The sequence below is a fragment of the Callionymus lyra genome, chromosome 17 (genome assembly GCF_982586985.1).
Source record: "Callionymus lyra chromosome 17, fCalLyr1.hap1.1, whole genome shotgun sequence".
Taxonomy (NCBI): domain Eukaryota; kingdom Metazoa; phylum Chordata; class Actinopteri; order Syngnathiformes; family Callionymidae; genus Callionymus; species Callionymus lyra.
Genome location: NC_141834.1, coordinates 24,279,791 through 24,297,290, shown reverse-complemented (window position 1 = coordinate 24,297,290; position 17,500 = coordinate 24,279,791). Strand labels below are relative to the sequence as shown.

Below are 17,500 nucleotides of genomic sequence, written 5' to 3'. Positions count from 1 at the left end.
TCTGTTCAACTCTGACCCCGACATCGTCGGCTCGGACTATATCAACGCCAACTACATCAGAGTGAGTGTGTGTGTGTAAACATGTGTGTGTGTGTGTGTAAACATGTGTGTGTGTGTGTGTGTAAACATGTGTGTGTGTGTGTGTAAACATGTGAGTGTGTGTGTGTAAACATGTGTGTGTGTGTGTGTAAACATGTGTGTGTGTGTGTGTAAACATGTCTGTGTGTGTGTGTGTAAACATGTGTGTGTGTGTGTGTAAACATGTGAGTGTGTGTGTGTAAACATGTGTGTGTGTGTGTGTAAACATGTGTGTGTGTGTGTGTAAACATGTCTGTGTGTGTGTGTGTAAACATGTGTGTGTGTGTGTGTGTGTGTGTGTAAACATGTGTGTGTGTGTGTGTGTGTGTGTGTAAACATGTGTGTGTGTGTGTGAAAACATGTGTGTGTGTGTGTGTAAACATGTCTGTGTGTGTGTGTAAACATGTGTGTGTGTGTGTGTGTAAACATGTGTGTGTGTGTGTGTAAACATGTCTGTGTGTGTGTGTGTAAACATGTGTGTGTGTGTGTGTAAACATGTGAGTGTGTGTGTGTAAACATGTGTGTGTGTGTGTGTAAACATGTGTGTGTGTGTGTGTAAACATGTCTGTGTGTGTGTGTGTAAACATGTGTGTGTGTGTGTGTAAACATGTGAGTGTGTGTGTGTAAACATGTGTGTGTGTGTGTGTAAACATGTGTGTGTGTGTGTGTAAACATGTCTGTGTGTGTGTGTGTAAACATGTGTGTGTGTGTGTGTGTGTGTGTGTAAACATGTGTGTGTGTGTGTGTGTGTGTGTGTAAACATGTGTGTGTGTGTGTGAAAACATGTGTGTGTGTGTGTGTAAACATGTCTGTGTGTGTGTGTAAACATGTGTGTGTGTGTGTGTGTAAACATGTGTGTGTGTGTGCAAACATGTGTGTGTGTGTGTGTGTAAACATGTGTGTGTGTGTGTAAACATGTGTGTGTGTGTGTGTGTGTAAACATGTGTGTGTGTGTGTGTAAACATGTGTGTGTGTGTGCAAACATGTGTGTGTGTGTGTGTAAACATGTGTGTGTGTGTGTGTAAACATGTGTGTGTGTGTGCAAACATGTGTGTGTGTGTGTGTAAACATGTCTGTGTGTGTGTGTAAACATGTGTGTGTGTGTGTGTAAACATGTGTGTGTGTGTGCAAACATGTGTGTGTGTGTGTGTGTAAACATGTCTGTGTGTGTGTGTAAACATGTGTGTGTGTGTGTGTAAACATGTGTGTGTGTGTAAACATGTCTGTGTGTGTGTGTAAACATGTGTGTGTGTGTGTGTGTAAACATGTCTGTGTGTGTGTGTAAACATGTCTGTGTGTGTGTGTAAACATGTCTGTGTGTGTGTGTAAACATGTGTGTGTGTGTAAACATGTCTGTGTGTGTGTGTAAACATGTGTGTGTGTGTGTGTAAACGTGTCTGTGTGTGTGTGTGTAAACATGTGTGTGTGTGTGTGTAAACATGTCTGTGTGTGTGTGTAAACATGTGTGTGTGTGTGTAAACATGTCTGTGTGTGTGTGTAAACATGTGTGTGTGTGTGTGTAAACATGTCTGTGTGTGTGTGTAAACATGTGTGTGTGTGTGTGTAAACATGTGTGTGTGTGTGTAAACATGTCTGTGTGTGTGTGTAAACATGTCTGTGTGTGTGTGTAAACATGTGTGTGTGTGTGTGTGTAAACATGTGTGTGTGTGTAAACGTGTGTGTGTGTGTGTGTAAACGTGTGTGTGTGTGTGTGTAAACATGTGTGTGTGTGTGTGTAAACGTGTGTGTGTGTGTGTGTGTAAACATGTGTGTGTGTGTGTAAACTTGTGTGTGTGTGTGTGTGTGTAAACATGTGTGTGTGTGTAAACATGTGTGTGTGTGTAAACATATGTGTGTGTGTAAACGTGTGTGTGTGTGTGTGTAAACATGTGTGTGTGTGTGTGTAAACGTGTGTGTGTGTGTGTGTAAACATGTGTGTGTGTGTATGTAAACATATGTGTGTGTGTAAACATGTGTGTGTGTGTAAACATGTGTGTGTGTGTAAACATGTGTGTGTGTGGAAACATGTTTGTGTAAACACGTGTGTTTGTACACATGTGTGTGTAGGCATGTGTGTGTGTGTGTGCAAACATGTGTGTGTAAACACGTGTGTTTGTACACATGTGTGTGTAGACATGTGTGTGTGTGTGTGTATGTGTTTGTGTGTGTAAACATGTGTCTGTGTGTGTAAACATGTGTGTGTAAACATGTGTGTGTAGACATGTGTGTGTGTGTGTGTGTGTGCAAACATGTGTGTGTAAACACGTGTGTGTGTAGACATGTGTGTGTGTGTGTGTGTGTGTGTGTGTGCAAACATGTGTGTGTAAACACGTGTGTTTGTACACGTGTGTAGACATGTGTGTGTGTGTGTGTGTGTGCAAACATGTGTGTGTAAACACGTGTGTTTGTACACGTGTGTAGACATGTGTGTGTGTGTGTGTAAACATGTGTGTGTAAACACGTGTGTTTGTACACGTGTGTAGACATGTGTGTGTGTGTGTGTAAACATGTGTGTGTAAACACGTGTGTTTGTACACGTGTGTAGACATGTGTGTGTGTGTGTGCAAACATGTGTGTGTAAACATGTGTGTTTGTACACGTGTGTAGACATGTGTGTGTGTGTGTGCAAACATGTGTGTGTAAACACGTGTGTTTGTACACGTGTGTAGACATGTGTGTGTGTGTGCAAACATGTGTGTGTAAACACGTGTGTTTGTACACGTGTGTAGACATGTGTGTGTGTGTGCAAACATGTGTGTGTAAACACGTGTGTTTGTACACGTGTGTAGACATGTGTGTGTGTGTGCAAACATGTGTGTGTAAACACGTGTGTTTGTACACGTGTGTAGACATGTGTGTGTGTGTGCAAACATGTGTGTGTAAACACGTGTGTTTGTACACGTGTGTAAACATGTGTGTGTCTGTGTGCAAACATGTGTGTGTAAACACGTGTGTTTGTACACGTGTGTAGACATGTGTGTGTGTGTGCAAACATGTGTGTGTAAACACGTGTGTGTGCAAACATGTGTGTGTAAACACGTGTGTTTGTACACGTGTGTAAACATGTGTGTGTGTGCAAACATGTGTGTGTAAACATGTGTGTGTAAACATGTGTGTTTGTACACGTGTGTAGACATGTGTGTGTAAACATGTGTGTTTGTACACGTGTGTAGACATGTGTGTGTGTGTGTGTAAACATGTGTGTGTAAACACGTGTGTTTGTACACGTGTGTAGACATGTGTGTGTAAACATGTGTGTTTGTACACGTGTGTAGACATGTGTGTGTAAACATGTGTGTTTGTACACGTGTGTAGACATGTGTGTGTGTGTGTGTAAACATGTGTGTGTAAACACGTGTGTTTGTACACGTGTGTAGACATGTGTGTGTAAACATGTGTGTTTGTACACGTGTGTAGACATGTGTGTGTAAACATGTGTGTTTGTACACGTGTGTAGACATGTGTGTGTGTGTGTGTAAACATGTGTGTGTAAACACGTGTGTTTGTACACGTGTGTAGACATGTGTGTGTAAACATGTGTGTTTGTACACGTGTGTAGACATGTGTGTGTAAACATGTGTGTTTGTACACGTGTGCAAACATGTGTGTGTAAACATGTGTGTGTAAACATGTGTGTGTAAACATGTGTGTTTGTACACGTGTGCAAACATGTGTGTGTAAACATGTGTGTGTAAACATGTGTGTTTGTACACGTGTGCAAACATGTGTGTGTAAACATGTGTGTGTAAACATGTGTGTGTAAACACGTGTGTTTGTACACGTGTGTAGACATGTGTGTGTAAACATGTGTGTTTGTACACGTGTGTAGACATGTGTGTGTTTGTGTGTAAACATGTGTGTGTAAACACGTGTGTTTGTACACGTGTGTAGACATGTGTGTGTAAACATGTGTGTTTGTACACGTGTGTAGACATGTGTGTGTGTGTGTGTAAACATGTGTGTGTAAACATGTGTGTTTGTACACGTGTGTAGACATGTGTGTGTAAACATGTGTGTTTGTACACGTGTGTAGACATGTGTGTGTAAACATGTGTGTTTGTACACGTGTGTAGACATGTGTGTGTAAACATGTGTGTTTGTACACGTGTGTAGACATGTGTGTGTAAACATGTGTGTGTAAACATGTGTGTTTGTACACGTGTGTAGACATGTGTGTGCAAACATGTGTGTGCAAACATGTGTGTGTAGACATGTGTGTGTAAACATGTGTGTTTGTACACGTGTGTAGACATGTGTGTGTAAACATGTGTGTTTGTACACGTGTGTAGACATGTGTGTGCAAACATGTGTGTGCAAACATGTGTGTGTAGACATGTGTGTGTAAACATGTGTGTTTGTACACGTGTGTAGACATGTGTGTGTAAACATGTGTGTTTGTACACGTGTGTAGACATGTGTGTGTAAACATGTGTGTTTGTACACGTGTGTAGACATGTGTGTGTAAACATGTGTGTTTGTACACGTGTGTAGACATGTGTGTGTGTGTGCAAACATGTGTGTGTAAACACGTGTGTGTGCAAACATGTGTGTGTAAACATGTGTGTTTGTACACGTGTGTAGACATGTGTGTGTAAACATGTGTGTGTAAACATGTGTGTTTGTACACGTGTGTAGACATGTGTGTGCAAACATGTGTGTGCAAACATGTGTGTGTAGACATGTGTGTGTAAACATGTGTGTTTGTACACGTGTGTAGACATGTGTGTGTAAACATGTGTGTTTGTACACGTGTGTAGACATGTGTGTGTAAACATGTGTGTTTGTACACGTGTGTAGACATGTGTGTGTGTGTGTGTAAACATGTGTGTGTAAACACGTGTGTTTGTACACGTGTGTAGACATGTGTGTGTAAACATGTGTGTTTGTACATGTGTGTAGACATGTGTGTGTAAACATGTGTGTTTGTACACGTGTGTAGACATGTGTGTGTGTGTGTGTAAACATGTGTGTGTAAACACGTGTGTTTGTACACGTGTGTAGACATGTGTGTGTAAACATGTGTGTTTGTACACGTGTGTAGACATGTGTGTGTGTGTGTGTAAACATGTGTGTGTAAACACGTGTGTTTGTACACGTGTGTAGACATGTGTGTGTAAACATGTGTGTTTGTACACGTGTGTAGACGTGTGTGTGTAAACATGTGTGTTTGTACACGTGTGCAAACATGTGTGTGTAAACATGTGTGTGTAAACATGTGTGTGTAAACATGTGTGTTTGTACACGTGTGCAAACATGTGTGTGTAAACATGTGTGTGTAAACATGTGTGTTTGTACACGTGTGCAAACATGTGTGTGTAAACATGTGTGTGTAAACATGTGTGTGTAAACACGTGTGTTTGTACACGTGTGTAGACATGTGTGTGTAAACATGTGTGTTTGTACACGTGTGTAGACATGTGTGTGTGTGTGTGTAAACATGTGTGTGTAAACACGTGTGTTTGTACACGTGTGTAGACATGTGTGTGTAAACATGTGTGTTTGTACACGTGTGTAGACATGTGTGTGTGTGTGTAAACATGTGTGTGTAAACATGTGTGTTTGTACACGTGTGTAGACATGTGTGTGTAAACATGTGTGTTTGTACACGTGTGTAGACATGTGTGTGTAAACATGTGTGTTTGTACACGTGTGTAGACATGTGTGTGTAAACATGTGTGTTTGTACACGTGTGTAGACATGTGTGTGTAAACATGTGTGTGTAAACATGTGTGTTTGTACATGTGTGTAGACATGTGTGTGCAAACATGTGTGTGCAAACATGTGTGTGTAGACATGTGTGTGTAAACATGTGTGTTTGTACACGTGTGTAGACATGTGTGTGTAAACATGTGTGTTTGTACACGTGTGTAGACATGTGTGTGCCAACATGTGTGTGCAAACATGTGTGTGTAGACATGTGTGTGTAAACATGTGTGTTTGTACACGTGTGTAGACATGTGTGTGTAAACATGTGTGTTTGTACACGTGTGTAGACATGTGTGTGTAAACATGTGTGTTTGTACACGTGTGTAGACATGTGTGTGTAAACATGTGTGTGTAAACATGTGTGTTTGTACACGTGTGTAGACATGTGTGTGCAAACATGTGTGTGCAAACATGTGTGTGTAGACATGTGTGTGTAAACATGTGTGTTTGTACACGTGTGTAGACATGTGTGTGCAAACATGTGTGTGCAAACATGTGTGTGTAGACATGTGTGTGTAAACATGTGTGTTTGTACACGTGTGTAGAACTCTCTGCGTGAAGGAGCTCAGAAGGTCTACATCGCGACTCAAGGTTGTCTCTCGTCCACCGTGGAAGATTTTTGGAAGATGGTTTGGCAGGAGAAGAGCCGCGTGATCGTCATGACGACCAGACTGGTGGAGAAAGGACGGGTTAGTTAAGTTATAGTTAAGATAAATAAGTTAAGACGATGATCGAGTGAAGAGTGAACTAGTTAATTATAACTAGGATCAGACTTGACAATAATGTGTGTGTGTGTGTGTGTGTGTGTACATGTGTGTGTGTGTGTGTACATGTGTGTGTGTGTGTGTGTGTGTACATGTGTGTGTGTGTGTGTACATGTGTGTGTGTGTGTGTGTGTGTGTGTGTACATGTGTGTGTGTGTGTGTACATGTGTGTGTGTGTGTGTGTGTGTGTGTGTGTGTGTGTGTGTGTGTGTGTGTACATGTGTGTGTGTGTGTGTGTGTGTGTGTGTGTGTGTGTGTGTGTGTGTGTGTGTGTGTGTGTGTAGAACAAGTGTGTACCATACTGGTCCCAGGAGGCCACAGAGGACTTGACTTCCTTCACGGTGACGGTTCAGTCCGAGACTGAAGAAGATCTGGTTCGAGACTTCAAGGTCACAGTGATCGACGTCACTCGACGTGATAAGGTGAGTCACGAGTCATGAGCCATGAGTCACGAGCCATGAGTCACGAGTCTTCTCTCCTCAGCCCGGTTCCTCTCGCAGCATCTTTCACTTCCAGTACCTCAGTTGGCCGGATCACGGCGTCCCTCAGGAACCCAGTGGAGTCTTGAACTTCCTGTCGCAGGTCAACAGTAAACAAGCCGAGCTGAGAGACGCCGGACCGATGATCATCCACTGCAGGTCCACACTTAACACACTTATATACACACTTATATGCACTTATACACCCTTATATACACTTATACACACTTGAACACACTTATATACACACTTATATACACTTATACACCCTTATATACACTTATACACACTTGAACACACTTATATACACACTTATATACACTTATACACACTTATATACACTTATACACCCTTATATACACTTATACACACTTGAACACACTTATATACACACTTATATACACTTATACACACTTATATACACTTATACACCCTTATATACACTTATACACACTTGAACACACTTATATACACACTTATATACACTTATACACCCTTATATACACTTATACACACTTATATACACTTATACACACTTGAACACACTTATATACACACTTATATACACTTATACACCCTTATATACACTTATACACACTTATATACACTTATACACACTTGAACACACTTATATACACACTTATATACACTTATACACACTTGAACACACTTATATACACACTTATATACACTTATACACAGTTATACACACTTGAACACACTTTAACACACTTGAACACACTTGAACACACTTATATACACACTTATATACACTTATACACCCTTATATACACTTATACACACTTGAACACACTTATATACACACTTATATACACTTATACACCCTTATATACACTTATACACACTTGAACACACTTATATACACACTTATATACACTTATACACAGTTATACACACTTGAACACACTTTAACACACTTGAACACACTTGAACACACTTATACACACTTATATACACTTATACACCCTTATATACACTTATACACACTTGAACACACTTATATACACACTTATATACACTTATACACCCTTATATACACTTATACACACTTGAACACACTTATATACACACTTATATACACTTATACACCCTTATATACACTTATACACACTTGAACACACTTATATACACTTATACACACTTGAACACACTTATATACACTTATACACACTTGAACACACTTATATACACACTTATATACACTTATACACACTTGAACACACTTATATACACACTTATATACACTTATACACACTTGAACACACTTATATACACACTTATATACACTTATACACACTTGAACACACTTATATACACACTTATATACACTTATACACACTTATATACACTTATACACCCTTATATACACTTATACACACTTGAACACACTTATATACACACTTATATACACTTATACACACTTGAACACACTTATATACACTTATACACACTTGAACACACTTATATACACACTTATATACACTTATACACACTTGAACACACTTATATACACACTTATATACACTTATACACACTTGAACACACTTATATACACACTTATATACACTTATACACACTTGAACACACTTATATACACACTTATATACACTTATACACACTTATATACACTTATACACCCTTCTACACCAGAGTAGAGAAATCCTTCCAGACTGTTGCTCCTAAGCTTTGGAACGATCTCTGTGTTTGATGATCTACTGACTCCTTCAAGAAACATGTGTGTTTGATGATCTTCTGACTCCTTCAAGAAACATGTGTGTTTGATGATCTACTGACTCCTTCAAGAAACATCTGTGTTTGATGATCTACTGACTCCTTCAAGAAACATGTGTGTTTGATGATCTACTGACTCCTTCAAGAAACATCTGTGTTTGATGATCTACTGACTCCTTCAAGAAACATGTGTGTTTGATGATCTACTGACTCCTTCAAGAAACATGTGTGTTTGATGATCTACTGACTCCTTCAAGAAACATCTGTTTGATGATCTACTGAGTCCTTCAAGAAACATCTGTGTTTGATGATCTACTGACTCCTTCAAGAAACATGTGTGTTTGATGATCTACTGACTCCTTCAAGAAACATGTGTTTGATGATCTACTGACTCCTTCAAGAAACATGTGTGTTTGATGATCTACTGACTCCTTCAAGAAACATCTGTGTTTGATGATCTACTGACTCCTTCAAGAAACATCTGTGTTTGATGATCTACTGACTCCTTCAAGAAACATCTGTGTTTGATGATCTACTGACTCCTTCAAGAAACATGTGTGTTTGATGATCTACTGACTCCTTCAAGAAACATCTGTGTTTGATGATCTACTGACTCCTTCAAGAAACATCTGTGTTTGATGATCTACTGACTCCTTCAAGAAACATCTGTGTTTGATGATCTACTGACTCCTTTAAGAAACATCTGTGTTTGATGATCTACTGACTCCTTCAAGAAACATCTGTGTTTGATGATCTACTGACTCCTTCAAGAAACATCTGTGTTTGATGATCTACTGACTCCTTCAAGAAACATCTGTGTTTGATGATCTACTGACTCCTTCAAGAAACATGTGTGTTTGATGATCTACTGACTCCTTCAAGAAACATCTGTGTTTGATGATCTACTGACTCCTTCAAGAAACATGTGTGTTTGATGATCTACTGACTCCTTTAAGAAACATCTGTGTTTGATGATCTACTGACTCCTTCAAGAAACATCTGTGTTTGATGATCTACTGACTCCTTCAAGAAACATCTGTGTTTGATGATCTACTGACTCCTTCAAGAAACATCTGTGTTTGATGATCTACTGACTCCTTCAAGAAACATCTGTGTTTGATGATCTACTGACTCCTTCAAGAAACATCTGTGTTTGATGATCTACTGACTCCTTCAAGAAACATCTGTGTTTGATGATCTACTGACTCCTTTAAGAAACATCTGTGTTTGATGATCTACTGACTCCTTTAAGAAACATCTGTGTTTGATGATCTACTGACTCCTTCAAGAAACATCTGTGTTTGATGATCTACTGACTCCTTCAAGAAACATCTGTGTTTGATGATCTACTGACTCCTTCAAGAAACATCTTAAGACGTTTCTATTTGTTCAGGCTTTTCCTTGAATTTCTGGAACTCCTGTGTTGTTCTCAGTTTTATCTTGATCTTTAAAGTATGTACTTTATTGAATATTGTTTTGATTGTTTAAGTTCTTTGTGACCCTGGTCTGGAAAAGCGCTATATAAATAAATATTACTAACTTACTTACTTACTTATATACACAATTATATTCACACTTATACACTGATTTATACACACTTTTATACACACTTATAAACTCACTTATACACACTTATACACTCACTTATACACACTTATACACACTTTTGTATAAAACGTTTATTCCCAAGGTGAACCTGAACGCATCACAGGTTGTTCACTTCATTTTCATGTTTTCAAACATGTTGTTGATCATGTGCAAACATGTGTGGAGGCTTCGTGATCATCATGATAATCTCAGCAAGAATGATTGATAATCTCAGCAAGAATGATTGATAATCTGAGGAAGAATGATTGATAATCTGAGGAAGAATGATTGATAATCTCAGCAAGAATGATTGATAATCTGAGCAAGAATGATTGATAATCTGAGGAAGAATGATTGATAATCTGAGGAAGAATGATTGATAATCTCAGCAAGAATGATTGATAATCTGAGCAAGAATGATTGATAATCTCAGCAAGAATGATTGATAATCTGAGCAAGAATGATTGATAATCTGAGCAAGAATGATTGATAATCTGAGGAAGAATGATTGATAATCTCAGCAAGAATGATTGATAATCTCAGCAAGAATGATTGATAATCTCAGCAAGAATGATTGATAATCTCAGCAAGAATGATTGATAATCTCAGCAAGAATGATTGATAATCTGAGGAAGAATGATTATAATCTCATGATTCCAGGAACAAAGACTCGTTCATGGTTCATGGAATTGTTTGTGGAATGTGGACTAAATCTGCTCATGTGTTGCTTCTTACGCTCAGCGCCGGCATCGGTCGCACCGGCACCATCATCGTCATCGACATGATCGTGGAGACGCTCGACACCATCGGTGAGGCGCTCGCCCTCCTGGACGACCTGCACTGACCCGTGTCTCCGCAGGCATGAACTGTGACCTGGACATTCCCAAACACATCGCCATGGTGCGGGATCAGCGCTCCGGGATGGTCCAGACGGAGGCGCAGTACAAGTTCATCTACCTGGCCGTGTCCGAGTACATCGACACCACCAAGACCAAGGACAACGCCGCCATGGTGAGAGGTCACAGGTCAACACAGGTTATCACAGATCAACATAGGTCATCACAGGTCATCACAGGTCAACACATGTTATCACAGGTCATCACAGGTCATCACAGGTCATCACATGTTATCACAGGTCATCACAGGTCAACACAGGTAAACATAGGTCATCACAGGTCAACATAGGTCAACACGGGTCAACACAGGTAAACATAGGTCATCACAGGTCATCACAGGTCATCACAGGTCATCACATGTTATCACAGGTCATCACAGGTCAACACATGTTATCACAGGTCATCACAGGTCAACACAGGTAAACATAGGTCATCACAGGTCAACATAGGTCAACACGGGTCAACACAGGTAAACATAGGTCATCACATGTTATCACAGGTCATCACAGGTCAACACAGGTAAACATAGGTCATCACATGTTATCACAGGTCATCACAGGTCAACACAGGTCATCACAGGTCATCACATGTTATCACAGGTCATCACAGGTCAACACAGGTAAACATAGGTCATCACATGTTATCACAGGTCATCACAGGTCAACACAGGTCATCACAGGTCATCACATGTTATCACAGGTCATCACAGGTCAACACAGGTAAACATAGGTCATCACATGTTATCACAGGTCATCACAGGTCAACATAGGTCATCACATGTTATCACAGGTCATCACAGGTCAACACAGGTAAACATAGGTCATCACATGTTATCACAGGTCATCACAGGTCAACACAGGTAAACATAGGTCATCACATGTTATCACAGGTCATCACAGGTCAACATAGGTCATCACAGGTTGATTAAGTTAAGACTATAGTCGATTAAGTTAAGACTATAGTTGATTAAATTAAGACTATAGTTGATTAAGTTAAGACTATAGTTGATTAAGTTAAGACTATAGTTGATTAAGTTAAGACTATAGTTGATTAAGTTAAGACTATAGCTGATTAAGGAAAAACAGATCAATTCAACAATGAGCGAAACACTGTACAGTGAACTATGACGAGGAAAAACTTCCTTTTAGAAGAAACCTGGAGCAGAACCAGACCTATTGTTGACTCCTGCTTTGACCGGCTGGGAGGAAGGATGGGGGGATAGACAGATGGATGAGGAGAGGAGTGAGGGAGGATATAATATATGTAGTTGGTTCCACAGCAGAGGGGCTTGAAAACTGAAGGCCCTGGCTCCAAATCTACATTTAGAGATTTGTGGTATAACTAATAGATCAGAGTTTAGGGATCGTAAGGTCCTTGAGGGTTGGTACGTTTGGATTAGATCTTTAATGTATGTTGGTTCTAGACCATGGAAGGCTTTATAGGTTAGGAGAAGGATTTTAAATGGTATCTAAATTCTACTGAAGTCAAAGTAGTGAAGACAGTACAGGTGTGTTCGTGTCTCTTAGTCTTAGTCAGGACACGAGCTGCAGGTGAATGAGCTGAAGATCCTGAGAGACTTGAACATCCTGACAGAAGAGACTCACAACCGTCTGGAGGTTACAAGAGATGAGCTTCTCAGCATCTAAAGGAAGGAAGTGATGTTTGAAATGTTACGAAGGTGGAAGTAAGCAGTGAGATTTGTTTATGTGTGAGTTAAAAGTCTAGGTCACTTGATAAGAAAAGAAATCTACTGACTGAGGACGAGAGGATACAGTTGGACTAAAAGTCAGTGTCTGTAAACCATTTATGGGAAGATATGGTAACGAAGATGAGTGAGTTCAACACTAAACTAACTAAAGCTGTCTTTAAACAAGTGAACACAGACATGAGTAATCGAGCCACGATCAATAATGTTGATCGACTGTGTCTCTGCAGGAAACAAAGTTTGAATACGGCAACATCTGTCTGAAGCAACAACCAGTGAGCAGGAAGGTTTCCAAGTGAGTCACACCTGCTACACACCTGCTACACACCTGCTACACACCTGCTACACACCTGCTACACACCTGCTACACACCTGATACACACCTGCTACACACCTGATACACACCTGCTACACACCTGCTACACACCTGCTACACACCTGCTACACACCTGCTACACACCTGCTACACACCTGATACACACCTGCTACACACCTGATACACACCTGATACACACCTGATACACACCTGATACACACCTGCTACACACCTGATACACACCTGATACACACCTGCTACACACCTGCTACACACCTGATACACACCTGCTACACACCTGATACACACCTGCTACACACCTGCTACACACCTGATACACACCTGATACACACCTGCTACACACCTGATACACACCTGCTACACACCTGCTACACACCTGCTACACACCTGCTACACACCTGCTACACACATGATACACACCTGATACACACCTGATACACACCTGAGGAACACCTGAGGAACACACCTGCTACACACCTGATACACACCGGATACACACCTGATACACACCGGATACACACCTGAAACACACCTGATACACACCTGCTACACACCTGCTACACACTGGATACACACCTGATACACACCTGATACACACCTGCTACACACCTGATACACACTGGATACACACCTGATACACACCTGATACACACCTGCTACACACCTGATACACACCGATACACACCGGATACACACCGGATACACACCTGATACACACCTGATACACACCTGATACACACCTGATACACACCTGCTACACACCTGCTACACACCTGCTACACACCTGATACACACCTGATACACACCTGATACACACCGGATACACACCGGATACACACCTGATACACACCTGCTACACACCTGATACACACCTGATACACACCTGATACACACCGGATACACACCTGATACACACCTGATACACACCGGATACACACCTGATACACACCTGCTACACACCTGATACACACCTGATACACACCTGATACACACCTGATACACACCTGATACACACCTGCTACACACCTGATACACACCTGATACACACCTGATACACACCGGATACACACCTGATACACACCTGCTACACACCTGATACACACCTGATACACACCTGATACACACCGGATACACACCTGATACACACCTGATACACACCGTATACACACCTGATACACACCGTATACACACCTGATACACACCGTATACACACCTGATACACACCTGCTACACAACTGATACACACCTGATACACACCTGATACACACCTGATACACACCTGATACACACCTGCTACACATCTGATACACACCTGATACACACCGGATACACACCTGATACACACCGGATACACACCTGATACACACCGGATACACACCTGATACACACCGGATACACACCTGATACACACCTGCTACACACCTGATACACACCTGCTACACACCTGATACACACCTGCTACACAACTGATACACACTTGATACACACCTGATACACACCTGATACACACCTGATACACACCTGCTACACATCTGATACACACCTGCTACACACCTGCTACACACCTGATACACACCTGATACACACCTGATACACACCGGATACACACCTGATACACACCTGCTACACACCTGATACACACCTGATACACACCTGAGGAACACCTGAGGAACACACCTGCTACACACCTGATACACACCTGATACACACCGGATACACACCTGATACACACCTGATACACACCTGCTACACACCTGCTACACACCTGATACACACCTGATACACACCTGCTACACACCTGATACACACCTGATACACACCTGATACACACCGGATACACACCTGATACACACCGGATACACACCTGATACACACCTGCTACACACATGATACACACCTGATACACACCGGATACACACCTGATACACACCGGATACACACCTGATACACACCTGCTACACACATGATACACACCTGATACACACCTGCTACACACATGATACACACCTGCTACACAGCTGATACACACCTGATACACACCGGATACACACCTGATACACACCTGCTACACACATGATACACACCTGATACACACCTGATACACACCTGCTACACACCTGATACACACCTGCTACACACATGATACACACCTGATACACACCTGATACACACCTGATACACACCTGCTACACACCTGATACACACCTGATACACACCTGATACACACCGGATACACACCTGATACACACCGGATACACACCTGCTACACACCTGCTACACAAATGATACACACCTGATACACACCTGCTACACACCTGATACACACCTGATACACACCGGATACACACCTGATACACACCGGATACACACCTGATACACACCTGCTACACACATGATACACACCTGCTACACACATGATACACACCTGATACACAACATTCATGTCATGACTCCTTTTATTGTTTTATTGGTTTGTTTGTTAATTAATTGGTTTATTGTTTTTTTGTTTGTTTATTGGTTTGTTTATTTATTGGTTTATTTATTTACTTGTTTGTTTGTTTATTTATGTGTTGATTTTCATTCTCTTCATTTTTTTGACTGACATTTTAGGTTGATGTCAGAATTGAACCTCTATGTTTATCTTGACACTACTGTCTCACCCTGTGTAGCTGGGACAGGCAGTAGTAGAGATGAAGTAACTGATGACGATGGTGAATGAAGCAGCTGGTCCGTGTAATTCAATCAACCAGCTCGGCCTGCAGCCGCCTGCCGCCGCCGCACTCCATTCATTTAGCTAACAAGGACGAGAAGCCTCAGAGGAAACTGTGTGACCTTTGACCTCGTTGACACTGTGAGTGGGTGATCCGAACTGATGGTTGAACCTCTAATGTGTTGCTCAGGAACAAGGAGGACGTCTACGAGAACATCAGCAAAGCAAAGAAGGGCGTGAAGAAGACGGAGAAGAAGAGCGGATCAGTCAAGAAGAAATAAAATCTTGTGTTTATGACATCATATGTTAATAAACTCATGTTTGTCTCTTTTATCCCTTTTTATTTTTAATGAAATAAAGAGTGAAGGACATGAGGTGAAGAAGTTAGCTAGTTAGCTTAAAGATTAGTAAGCTAGTTAGCGTAAAGAGTAGTACGCTAGTTATCTTGAAGAGTAGTAAGCTAGTTATCTTAAAGAGTAGTAAACTAGTTATCTTAAAGAGTAGTAATCTAGTTAGCTTAAAGATTAGTAAGCTAGTTAGCGTAAAGAGTAGTAAGCTAGTTATCTTAAAGAGTAGTAAGCTAGTTAGCGTAAAGAGTAGTAAGCTAGTTATCTTGAAGAGTAGTAAGCTAGTTATCTTGAAGAGTAGTAAGCTAGTTATCTTAAAGAGTAGTAAACTAGTTATCTTAAAGAGTAGTAAGCTAGTTAGCGTAAAGAGTAGTACGCTAGTTATCTTAAAGAGTAGTAAGCTAGTTAGCGTAAAGAGTAGTACGCTAGTTATCTTGAAGAGTAGTAAGCTAGTTATCTTAAAGAGTAGTAAACTAGTTATCTTAAAGAGTAGTAATCTAGTTAGCTTAAAGATTAGTAAGCTAGTTAGCGTAAAGAGTAGTAAGCTAGTTATCTTAAAGAGTAGTAAGCTAGTTAGCGTAAAGAGTAGTAAGCTAGTTATCTTGAAGAGTAGTAAGCTAGTTATCTTGAAGAGTAGTAAGCTAGTTATCTTAAAGAGTAGTAAACTAGTTATCTTAAAGAGTAGTAAGCTAGTTAGCGTAAAGAGTAGTAAGCTAGTTATCTTGAAGAGTAGTAAGCTAGTTATCTTAAAGAGTAGTAAGCTAGTTAGCTTAAAGAGTAGTAAGCTAATTAGCGTAAAGAGTAGTAAGCTAGTTAGCGTAATTAGTAGTAAGCTAGTTAGCATAAAGAGTAGTAAGCTAGTTAGCGTAAAGAGTAGTAAGCTATTTATCTTAAAGAGTAGTAAGCTAGTTATCTTAAAGAGTAGTAAGCTAGTTAGCTTAAAGAGTAGTAAGCTAGTAAGGTTAAAGAGTAGTAAGCTAGTAAGGTTAAAGAGTAGTAAGCTAGTTATCTTAAAGAGTAGTAAGCTAGTTATCTTAAAGAGTAGTAAGCTAGTTAGCTTAAAGAGTAGTAAGCAAGTTAACTTAAAGAGTAGTAAGCTATTTAGCTTAAAGAGTAGTAAGCTAGTTAGCTTAAAGAGT

General features: G+C 40.5%; 1 protein-coding gene across 1 annotated transcript in view; it reads left to right on the top strand.

The window, feature by feature from the left end:
- Window positions 1-16,347, top strand: part of ptpn6 (protein tyrosine phosphatase non-receptor type 6) — a 31,419-nt gene extending 15,072 nt beyond the window's left edge. Inside the window, exons 8-15 of the mRNA XM_087813104.1 lie at window positions 1-61; window positions 6,330-6,473; window positions 6,833-6,970; window positions 7,032-7,186; window positions 11,108-11,175; window positions 11,226-11,377; window positions 13,198-13,262; window positions 16,205-16,347. The exon at window positions 1-61 is cut by the window's left edge and continues 19 nt beyond it. Of these exons, the coding sequence (XP_087669230.1) occupies window positions 1-61; window positions 6,330-6,473; window positions 6,833-6,970; window positions 7,032-7,186; window positions 11,108-11,175; window positions 11,226-11,377; window positions 13,198-13,262; window positions 16,205-16,295 (874 nt within the window). The 3' untranslated portion in view covers window positions 16,296-16,347. The remainder of the gene's footprint in view (window positions 62-6,329; window positions 6,474-6,832; window positions 6,971-7,031; window positions 7,187-11,107; window positions 11,176-11,225; window positions 11,378-13,197; window positions 13,263-16,204) is intronic.
- Window positions 16,348-17,500: the final 1,153 nt, after the last annotated feature.